Below are 12,104 nucleotides of genomic sequence, written 5' to 3'. Positions count from 1 at the left end.
TTTTGTATTTTTAGTAGAGACGGGGTTTCACTGTGTTAGCCAGGATGGTCTCGATCTCCTGACCTCGTGATCCACCCGTCTCGGCCTCCTAAAGTGCTGGGATTACAGGTCTTACAGTTTTAAAATAATAAAATGGGAAGGTATTTTTATTGTTTTCCAAAATGACATTAATTTTTACCTTCTGATTTTTCCACCTACAATATTGTGAGCTTCTTTTTAGATCAGTACAAAGAGATATATCTTCTTTTAAATGATCAGGTACTATTGCATTGTAAAGAAATTAAAATTTATTTATTCAGTCCCCTAATGATAGATCTGTCTTATTTCTGATTTTTTGTTTGTCTTTCCCGGTGAGGGAGGTGGTGCTTAAATTATTACAATAAATATTTTTGTGTGTATAGTTGTACTTGTTGAGTATTTATAAGATACATTTCTAGAAGTGGAATTGCTGGGAATTTAGAATTTTGGTATAGACTAACTTATTATTCTTTACAAAGATGATATCAGTTTATACTTGTACTAATAGAATTAGAAAGTTCTTATTTCCTTATACTTTTAGCAACCCTGAATGAAATTTTGTTTTCTACCTTTTAGGATGAAGCGTCCCTAATGATATCAAGAGAAAAAGACACATCAGGTCACAGGAATGAGGAGGCTGTGATATTGCCATGTACACAGACTGAAAAGAACCTTTCATCTTCAAATTCTTGTGAACCTAAAGAGGAGTCTCAGTCAGCACAAGCCCAGGAGAATGACTTAGTTGTTTCTGTGGGGTAAACAGTGATTTTCTTTGAAAATATAAAATAAGAGAGATACTTGTTTTAAATATTTCTCATTTTTATTGAGATATGTTAATTCATTTAAAAAGTGAACATAAAGAATATTGTTTTAATTTTATTGATATAGCAGACTGCCTAAAATATAATATCAGATTGAATTCAACACCACCTAATGGTTGCCTGCTTATCTGCATTGTCAGCTGTGTAAGAGCCTATACCAAGCAATGCATTTAAAAACTATAGGCTGAGCATCCCTAATAAAAAGTTCTGAAATGCTCCACAATCTAAAACTTTTTGAGAGCTGATATGATGCTCAAAAGAAATGCTCAGTGGAGCATTTTGGATTTTCAAAGTAGGGATGCTCAACTGATAAGTATAATGCAAATATTTCCAAATCTAAAAAAGTCTGAAATCTGAAACATTTCTGGTCCTGAGCATTTTGGATGAGGGCTGCTCAGCCTGTATGTATATGAGCTATGTATATTCATTACCTTTTAAAAATTGGTGAAATACTCATAACATAAAATTTACCTTTTTAACTGTTTTTTAATGTACAGTGGGTTTAAGTGTATTCACATTGTTGTCCCGTTGCCACCACCATTCATCTCGACTTTATTTTTCATCTTCGTAAAATGAAACTCTCTACCCATTAAATATTAACTTATTCTCCTCTTCTTCCAGCTCCTGGCAACCACCATTCTGTCTGTATATTTAGCTACTCTAGGCATATTATATAAGTTTATTACCTTTTGAGAATTGAAATAACTGTTTTCTTTTGTAAAGTAAGATGGTTATAATCAGTAAGCAATTTCCCTTTGATGGTACAAAGTATTTTTTAGAGCGTTTATTAGAGGAGATCCAAATTTTACATTTTTACGTTGGTTTTCAACTTTTACAGTCAAGTGCCCTGACTTTCTCCCTGTGCTCTTGTTTAGGACTAATAATATAAACACTTTCCAGCAAGAAATGAAGGAAAGTGTTATCCAAACTGCTCGACCAGTACGGGGCCAACTTCAGAGACCGAGACCAAATGTAAGAAAGACAGGACAGAGACAAATAGTAGACAAAGGTGATGCCAAAGGCATAATTAAGGAAGAAAGAACAATATTACGAAAAGATGAAACCGAGAAGAAAATCTTAACTGCGGTGAGTTATTGTTATGTAATTAAATTGAGCCTTTTAATGCATTTCAAATAAGTTACAGCTCAGAGATGGCTTAGAAATACAGGCATCTGACACTTATTCTACTCAATGAATACAGTTTCCAGTTTTGTTTCAGATTTGCTCTTCTGAGTTTTTTTTTTTTAAGTGAAAAAGATGTATTTCTTTTCAAATTAATGAAGCTATTCATCGTAAAAGACAAAATGATATAACAAATACCACAGATCTTACTCTGAGATAACCACTGAAAACCTTTCACATATCTTATGGATCTATTTCCATGCACACATACATGCACATTTATGCAGATTTAAGCAATAAAGTCATTACATATTATAACTTTCTGTTACTCACTTAATACTATGTTAAGTGGCTTTCTGGATCAATAAATATGTTAGTTACGTCATTTTTGCTGTATAACGTGCTGTTTTGAATGACAGTTTAATCTCTTATTGATGGGACTTTTGGTATTAGGAAAAAAGTCTAAGTAGTGTAATGCCTAAAAATGTTCATTTTAGGTAGTTCTTATTTTTCTGTTTAGCAGTGCAAAGTATGGGTTTAAAATAATCTTTATTTGAACCAAAAAGCTCTTTTTTTAAAAAAAAATTAAACTTTTGTTTATTTTTAATTTCATAGCAGGTGACTATTATAGATTTCAAAGTATTATGTAAACATATCATTGCAATAATCTTTGAAACTTTTCTCTGAACTAGGCATCCTCGTTTTGGCAACAGAATATGAACATTACATATCCAGTTTGAATCTAATTTTAAAGAATTAACCACTGATGGTGGTATGTGCCTGTAATCCCAGTTACTCAGGAGGCTGAGGAAGGAGGATCACTTGAGCTTAGGAGTTTGAGAACAATCTGGGCAGTATGATGAGACTATTTTGAAATAAATAAATAAAAATGTAAAAAAGAAAAGGGATTTTAGAAAACCAAATATCTTTCTTAATGATGGAAATATTTTAAGAGGTATATTCTGCTATAAAAATAACACACTAATAGGATTTTGTCTTTTCAGTCAAATCCTCAAATTGAAACTGAAATTGAAGTTCCATCCTCCACAGTTTCAGAACACAGAATGTGTGAAAATCAAAGTCAGGTGGTTCTTGTAGAAAACCTTCATATTAACAAAACAGATGAAACAATCAGGTGAGTTTGCTTTTAATGAGAAAAACATAAGACTTTTCAAAGATAAAGGTTATATTTTTGCATAGTTGACTTTGTATATTAATAACTTCACATCCTGAAAATGTTAAAAGGATAAAGTAATAAATACTTTTGATACTAGAGTCTTTTAAATCTGCTTCTCGAATACTGTATGAATTGCATGGCTGATATTCTCTTAAGTATATGATATTCTCTTAAGTATATGTAATTTCTCTGAAAAGTTTGACAAGCATCCTACTTTTTGGTACTGAAACTAAACTTTTAGTAGTAGACAAAGATTCTTAAGTTCTTTGTATCTTTTTTAGAAATTCAGGCCAGGCGCAGTGGTTCACGCCTGTAATCCCAGCACTTTGGGAAACCAAGACGAGAGAATCGCTTGAGTCCAGGAGTTCAAGACCAGCCTGGGCAACATAGTGAGACCTCGTCTCTATAAAAATAACAAATAAAAAATAAAAGATGTTTGTAACCTACTGACTAAAATTCATTAATAGGTAGTGCTATAAAGTACTACTGTATACTATATTTAGAGGTAACTGTATCAAAGCCAAATGGTAAGAATGATATCTTTGATATGAGATGAGCTAGTAGGATGAAGAAGTTTTAACATTACCACTTTTATTTATTACTTGCTATCTGCCTTATTATTATTGATATTAAAGCAAGATGTGTTCTTTAGTAAAAACACCTTTCTTTTCTGTGTATAGTTCTTGGTCCATCTATTAATTTACTGTCTTTGTAACTAGAACATGTTTTAGTGAAGTATTTATTAATTTTCCTCCAGGATGTTTTCAGCACTTAAGAATATACTTGAAATATTTCAGCTTCCTTTAATTAGGTAGAGTGACTTTGGCATTTCTGGGAAATGCAGAGGAGATGTTATTGAATCCTTTTTTTACCCTCTCTTGTTGGGTGAAGCTAGAATTTGGGCATGTTAGGTCATCTGTTGAAACAGGTGCTATTGATTTATATTTTCTTTTATTATATTTACTTTTTGAGACAAGGTATCTCACTGTGTCGCCCAGGATGGAGTGCAGTGGTGCAGTCACAGCTCACTGCAGCCTCAACTTCCTGGGCTCAAGTGATCCTCCCACTTCAGCCACGAGTAGCTGGGACCACAAGTGCACACCATCATGCCTGGCTATTATTTTTGTATCTTTTTGTAGAGATGGGGTTTCAGCATGTTGCCCAGGCTGGTCCTGAACTCCTGAGCTCAAGTGATACGCCTGTCTCGGCCTCCCAAAATCTTGGGATTACACGGTGAGCCCCCATGCCCGACCTCTGTTAATTTTAGATGCTTGAAGCAGTTTGCTTTCATTTAGACAAGTTTCTAATGTGAAGTTTTCATTTTAGTATGGATTACTTTTTTTTTTGGAGACAGAGTCTCAGAGGGCAGTGGCTGGATAGTGGCTCATTGCAACCTTGGCCTCCTAGATTCAAGCAATTCTTGTGCTTCAGCCTCCCGAGTAGTTGGGATTACAGGCACCTACCACCACACCCTACTAATTTTTGTATTTTTAGTAGAGACAGGGATTCACCATGTTGGCCAGCCTGGTCTGGAACTCCTGACCTCAGGTGATCCATCCACCTCAGCCTCCCAACGTGCTGGGATTACAGGCATGAGCCACTATGCCCAGTCTGGATTACTTTTCTTTCCAGTATTACAGCCCCCACCCGGTCCCCCCGCTTTTTGTCTTAAAAAGCCTTACATTTTTTTTTTGGATGTATAATAGTTATACATATTTTTGGACTACATGTAATATTTTGATACATTATACACAGTATATAATTATCAATCAGAGTACCTGGGATATCCATCACCGCATACATTTATCTTTATATTGGCAACATAATTTTCTAGCTATTTTGAAATAATACAATAAGTGATTGTTAACTATAATTTTCCTACTGTACTATTGAATACCAGAACTTACTCCTTCTATCTAACTGTTTTTGTACACACTAATCAGCTTCTCATTACTCCCTTCCCTCTTGCCTTCTTAGTCTCTGGTGAGCACCATTCTAATCCCTACCTCCATGAGATCCACTTTTTAAGCTGCTACATATGAGTGAGAACATGCAATATTTGTCTTTTTGTGCCTGGCTTATTTCATCTAATGACCTCTAGTTCCATCTGTGTTGCTGTGAATGACAGGATTTCATTCTTTTTTATGGTTAAATAATATTCCATTGTATATATATATATACACCACACTTTCTTACTTTTTTTATTCATTTGTTGCTGGACACTTAGGTTGATATTATGTGTTGGCTATTGTGAATACCACTGCAGTAAACGTGAGAGTTCAGATATCTCTTTGATAGACTGATTTCCTTTCTTTTGGACATATACCTGGCAGTAGGATGGCTCAATCAAATGGTAGTTCTATTTTTAGTTTTTTGAGGAACTTTCATACTTTTTTCCATAATGGCATTCCTACTTTATATTCCCATGAACAGCATATGAGTTTTCCCCTTTCTCCACATCCTGACCAGTATTTGTAATTTTTTGTCTTTTTAATAGTAGCCATTTTAACTACAGTGAGATGATATCTCAGTGCTGTTTTGATTTGTGTTTCCCTGATGATTAATGATGTTGAACATTTTGTCAGATACCTGTTGGCCATTTGTATGTCTTTGAGAACTGTCTGTTTAGATCTTTTGCCTATTCTTTAATCAGATTATTTGTTTTTTGCTATTGAGTTGTTTTCGTTCCTTATATATTCTGGTTATTAAGTTTTGTGAGATGGATAGTTGGGAATTTTTTTCTCCCATTCTGTAGGTTGTCTCTTCACTTTATTGATTGTTTCCTGTGCTGTGCATTGTAAAGTCTTTCCATATTGCTTTTAAGATTAAGGCCAATTTTTATTTCACATTAATTTTAGGTTCCCTTACTTAGCCATTTTTTCAGTTTTTAAAACTGGATATTTTATTGAAATGTTTTTTACTAAAATTCATTACAGTTATATTACAAATGCTATATTGGATTAGGTTTATGATTGATCTCAGAGCCATGTAACTCTGATAATGTCTAGGAAACATTACAAACGAATTTGTTTACATCATTCACTTCTTCTAATTACTAACTATGGGATTATTTTCTGTGTATAATCCCTTTTTGATCTTAAAGAATTATAGAATTTTGGCCAGGTGCAGTGGCTTATGCCTGTAATCCCAACACTTTGGGAGGCTGAGGCGGGCAGATCACAGGGTCAGGAGATCGAGACCATCCTGGCTAACACGGTGAAACCCCATCTCTACTAAAAATACAAAAAATTAGCCAGGAGTGACGGTGTGTGCCTGTGGTCCGAGCTACTCCGGAGGCTGAGGCAGGAGAATAGCATGAACCCGGGCGGAGGAACTTGCAGTGAGCCGAGATCGCGACCCTGCACTCCAGCCTGGGCGACAGAGCGAGACTCCATCTCAAAAAAAAAAAAAAAAAATTAGAATTTTACCACTGACAATAACCTTACATACTCATTTATTCCACAAACGTTTTAGTGCTGTGTGCCGGGCGTTGTTCTAAGTGCTGATGATGTACGAATGAACAAAGAAAAAAATGCTATCACTGTGGAGTTCATATTCTAATTGAGAAACAGATTATAAACAAGAGAAATAAGTTGAATAAATAAGTGATAAATAAGTAGAGAAAAATAAAGTTTTGAGTAGGGGGTATTGTGATTGGGGATTCAATTTTTAATCAGCAGTGACCAGAGAAAGCATCATTGAAAGAGGGTGCATTGACGGCCAGGTGCGGTGACTTACGTCTGTAATCCCAGCACTTTGGGAGGCTGAGGTGGGTGGATCACCTGAGGTCGGGAGTTTGAGACCAGCCTGACCAACATAGAGAAACCCCATCTCTACTAAAAATACAAAATTAGCCAGGCATGGTGGTATATGCCTGTCTGTAATCCCAGCTACTTGGGAGGCTGAGGCAGGAGAATCACTTGAACCCAGGAGGTGGAGGTTGCAGTGAGCCGAGATCGTGCCATTGCACTCCAGCCTGGGTGACAAGAGCAAAAGTCACTCTAAAAATAAAAAGGATGCATTGAAAAGAAGTGAAGGGCCAGCTGTGGTGGCTCATGCCTGTAATCCCAGCATTTAGGGAGGCCGAGATGGGCAGATCAGTTGAGCTCAGGAGTTTGAGACCAGCCTGGCCAACATGGCAAAACCCTATCTCTACAAAAAAAATACAAAAATTAGCCAGATGGGGGTGCTGTGCACCTTTAAGAACAAAAGAAAGAAGCAAAGGAGTATGTTGAGTCTAGGGGATGTCCTGGGGAAGAGGAAACAATTCAAAGCACTAAGGCAAGAGGAGAGTGTGCTGGCATGCTTGGGGAACAGCAAAGAGGCCAACGTAGGACAGAGTGCAAAAGAGGAAGAATAGTAGATATATGGGAGGTAAAGGCTGAGGATAGAGATGGATAGATTATATAGGGCAATTGCAAGGATTTTGATTTTTACTCCAAGTGAACCTTTAAAACACTAGTGACCTTGAGGGCAGCCTTCCCTAATGCTTTCATTTATAAATGACTAAATAGATCTAGAGCGCTTAAGTGACTTACACAAAGTAATATTGGCAGTTTAGCTTTTTTTTTTTTTTTTTTTTTTGAGACAGAGTCTTGCTCTGTCACCCAGGCTGGAGTGCAATGGCATAGTCACGGCTCACTGTAGCCTCAATCTCCCAGACTCAAGCGATTCTCTTGCCTCAGCCTCCCAAGTAGCTGGGACTGCAAGTGTGTACCACCACACCTGGCTATTTTTTTATTTCTTGTGGAGATGGTTTCACCATGTCACCCAGGCTGGTCTCGAACTCCTGAGCTCAAGTGATTGTCCTGCTTTGACCTCCCAAAATGCTGGGATTACAGGCATGAGTTGCTGTGCCTGGCCAAGCAGTTTAGTTTTCAGGATTTATAACTTTCAGACTAGCAAATTCTGCAGTTACATAGGCAGTGTTTCTTGAAACAAACTTTTTGTGTTTCAGATTATTTTATGCTTAGCCTTTGTATTTCTTGATGAGAGAGATCTGACTTTAAAACTTCCTGCATGGGGCCAGGCATGGTGGCTCACGTCTGTAATCCCAGCACTTTGGGAGGCCAAGGTGGGTGGATCACGAGGTCAGGAGATCGAGACCATCCTGGCTAACACAGTGAAACCCTGTTTGTACTAAAAATACAAAAAATTAGCCGGGTGTGGTGGCAGGCGCCTGTAGTCCCAGCTACTCGGGAGGCTGAGGTAGGGGAATGGCGTGAACCTGGGAGGCGGTGATTGCAGTGAGCTGAGATTGCGCCACTGCACTCCAGCCTGGGCGACAGAGCGAGACTCCATCTCAAAAAAATAAAAATAAAAATCCTGTATGGAAACCTGTCACGCCCATTGTCCCCCCCCCCTTTTTTAACCTTTTCTAGTTCGTGAAGTATATTTCAGCTGTTAGCCGTACAGTAATTGAAAGTAACTATCTCTGTATAGTTTTTGTTTGTTTTTTTGAGAAGGAGTCTTGCTCTGTTGCCCAGGCTGGAGTGCATTGCGTGATCTCGGCTCACTACAACCTCCGTCTTCTGGGTTCAAGCAATTCTCCTGCCTCAGCCTCTTGAGTAGCTGGGATTGTAGGTGCCTGCAACCATGCCTGGCTAATTTTTGTATTTTTAGTAGAGAAGGGGTCTCACCATGTGGCTGGGCTGGTCTTGAACTCCTGACCTCAAATAATCCACCTGCCTCAGTTTACCAAAGGGCTGGTATTATAGGCATGAACCAGTGCGCCTGGCCTCTCTCTCTATAGTTTTACAGTTAGTTTATTCTTAGGTTCAGCATCTTGTGGGTTGTTTTTTTGTTTTGTTTTGTGTATTTGAGACAGAGTTATGCTCTTCTCACCAGGCTGGAGTTCACTGGCATGATCTCGGCTAGCTGCAACCTCCATCTCCCAGGTTCAAGCAATACTCGTGCCTCAGCCTCCCAAGTAGCTGGGATTACAGGTGCCTACCACCACACCCAGCTAATTTTTGTATTTTCCGTAGAGATCATGTTTTACCATGTTGGCCAGGCTGGTCTTGAACTCCTGACCTCAAGTGACCCACCTGCGTTGGCCTCCTAAAGTGCTGGGATTACAGGTTTGAGCCACCACACCCAGCCAATTTGGCATTTTGTTGTCCCTTTTGACTTCAGTAGCACATTGGTCTTATTTATATTTTATTCTTAAATACCTCTGCAGAATCACATTTGATTGTAAATAGCTTATACTTAAATATGATTTGTTTTCCCATATAATTAGTCTACATTAGCCAGCATTGTAACCTTGTTAGAATTTCCTGTGAACTTCCGTGTTGTTTACTGCCAGAAGAATGTAGGAGGGTTAGTACATTTAGAAATGTGGTAACTACTCCTAGGTAATTTTTATTTAGGAATATTGCTTAAGATTAGTTTTTAGGCCAGGTGTGGTGGCCCACGCCTGTAATCCCAGCACTTTGGGAGGCTGAGGCAGTTGGATCACCTGAGGTTGGGAGTTTGAGACCAGTCTGGCCAACATGGTGAAACTCCATCTCTACTAAAAATAGAAAAATTGACCAATCATAGTGGCGCGTGCCTGTAATCCTAGCTACTCGGGAGCCTGACGTAGGAGAATCACTTGAACCTGGAGGCGGAGGTTGCGGTGATCTGAGATCACACCATTGCACTTCAGCCTGGGTCACAAGAGCGAAACTCCATCTCAAAAAGAAAAAAAAGATTAGTTTTTAATGCAGATCTTTCAGAGAACTCATGATAGGTACTTATATATCCAGTTATTCTTTATAAATATCCAGATTTATATTAGTTTTTTTTTGCTTTTTTTTGAGACAGAGTTTCGCTCTTGTTGCCCAGGCTGGAGTGCAATGATGCAACTTCAGCTCACTGCAACCGCCGCCTCACTGCAACCTCCACCTCCCAGGTTCAAGTGATTCTCCTGCCTCAGCCTCCTGAGTAGCTGGGACTTCAGGCATGCACCACAATGCCCGGCTAATTTTGTTTTTTTGGTAGAGATGGGGTTTCTTCATGCTGGCCAGTCTGGTCTTAAACTCCCGACCTCAGGTGATCCGCCCACCTTGGCCTCCCAAAGTGCTGGGATTACAGGCGTGAGCCACTGCACCTGGCCTATATTAGTTTTTAAGCTTCCTAATTCAGATCCTTGCCAGTGGCTAAAATATTTTCCAGGAAACCATTAGATAGCTATTCAGGTTACTTTGGGAGCTGTGGCTACTCTCTTAAATGCTAAAACATTGTCTTTTTCTGATTTGGCAGATACAAATGGATTATATTGAGAGGCTTATGACATTGGTTGTCAGTAAACCCTTTTTAGTGAGATTTCAGGCATATGGTAGGAGAATAGACTCTACTCTTCAAGCCTACTTTAGAACTAGAAGGATCAAATTGGTTATAACTGTCACATATTTGTTCATGCTTTGGGGGTCCAATTGAAAGCATTTGTTTAAAGTGCCATTATGAAATCCATCTTCAGCTACTTGCATTTTTTTTCTGATCTTGTGATTTCTCTGAAAATTAAAATAGCATGAAATCACATAATAGAATGAATAAATGAAAGTTTAAAAAGATTAATATTATTGTAAAACTTCTTCAGGCTATATAGAAAATGGAACCTACAAAAGCTTTGTAAGTTTTTCCTTTCATATCAGCAATGTGTGGTTTCATTTTACATGCTTGATTTTGTTGCCAATTTATTTATAATCCTTTGAACATGGAATTGATTTGTATCCAAAATTGTTTGATGTAACAGCTGTTATATCAACAAGAAATTCTGATTTTTGTTCTTCAACATGATTCATACTTCATTCTAGACATGAAAATAAACTGTATGTTCCTAGTTCAGCACAAATGACAAGAAGGAAATTCCAAAAGGCTAAGCCAAATTTGGGAAGAGCACACAGTAAGAAAGAGGAACCAGTTTTAGAAAAAGGCACAACAGATCAGAGCAAGGAAGGCAAGCCAGAAGATCATTTGCTGCAGAAAGGAGCTTCCAACACCCAACTCCTTCTAAAAGTAAGTTTGGGCAAAAAAAAAAAAAAAATTTTCTCAGTGAGGTATATTTTGTCAAGATCATGAAGAGCATGAGTAAAATATAGTTTTGACTTCCACACTGTAACCATTTTCATGAAAAGTGACTTTCTAGTGTTATAAAAGATGAGCAACCAATTGCTTGTATATATGTGTAAACTTGGAGATTTAGGCCAAACTAACAAACCAAATTAACATAGAAATTGTTCCTGTAGTAATAACTATTTAATTTCTTCTTAAATCTAAGGAAAAAGCTGAGCTTTTGACATCTATGGAGGTTTCAGCGAGAAAAGATTGTGTAGATTCCAACGAGTCTGCTTTGGCAAAAATAGATGCTGAATTAGAAGAAGCTGGACCATCAAGAAGGGTTGGAGAGGAAACTGTAGGAGATAATTCACTATCTTCAGTTGCTGAAGAGCAATATCTCGATAAACTAACAAGGTAATATTTTATTTAACAAAATGTTTCACAATAGGAAATAAAAATCACTTAACTTTTACCTTAACTTACTGGTAGAACGAAATTTTTGGGTGTTGAGTCTGTTAGACATGGGTAGAAACGTGACCAAAGAGTAGTAATTAAGCTAAGTAATTAAGGTGCTCATTCAAATGGAGTCACAAACAAAATGAAGAATACCTTACTTCTATAGTTTTCAAAGAAAATGGAAAGAAACTTAAGTTCTAGAAACCAGCACTGCTCTAGTGGATTTCTGCTACCTTCTTTTTCTTTTAACCTGTCTGTTTACCCAGTAGGATAAACTAATACCACCTTTTGATCTCATATTCTGTATTTATTGGTACTGTGTGTGTGTGTTTTTTTTTTTTGGTGTTTTTTTTTTTTTTTTTTGAGACAATTTCATTCTTCTCGCGCAGGCTGGAGTACAATTGCGTGATCTTGGCTCACTGCAACCTCCACCTCCCAGGTACAAGTAATTCTCCTGCCTCAGCCTC

The 12,104-nt window shown here is 37.6% G+C and overlaps 1 protein-coding gene across 2 annotated transcripts in view; it reads left to right on the top strand.

The window, feature by feature from the left end:
- BDP1 (B double prime 1, subunit of RNA polymerase III transcription initiation factor IIIB) overlaps positions 1-12,104 on the top strand; it is a 118,156-nt gene that overhangs the window by 61,908 nt on the left and 44,144 nt on the right. For both annotated transcript variants that reach the window (XM_011959299.1, XM_011959298.1), the window contains exons 20-24: positions 595-773; positions 1,715-1,925; positions 2,966-3,096; positions 10,938-11,139; positions 11,402-11,595. In XM_011959299.1, coding sequence (XP_011814689.1) covers positions 595-773; positions 1,715-1,925; positions 2,966-3,096; positions 10,938-11,139; positions 11,402-11,595 — 917 coding nt within the window. The remainder of the gene's footprint in view (positions 1-594; positions 774-1,714; positions 1,926-2,965; positions 3,097-10,937; positions 11,140-11,401; positions 11,596-12,104) is intronic.

The sequence above is a fragment of the Colobus angolensis genome, unplaced genomic scaffold (genome assembly GCF_000951035.1).
Source record: "Colobus angolensis palliatus isolate OR3802 unplaced genomic scaffold, Cang.pa_1.0 Scaffold49, whole genome shotgun sequence".
In the NCBI taxonomy this organism is placed as follows: Eukaryota; Metazoa; Chordata; class Mammalia; order Primates; family Cercopithecidae; genus Colobus; species Colobus angolensis.
Note: the sequence above shows the minus strand (reverse complement) of the source record. Positions and strands in the feature narration are given on the sequence as shown.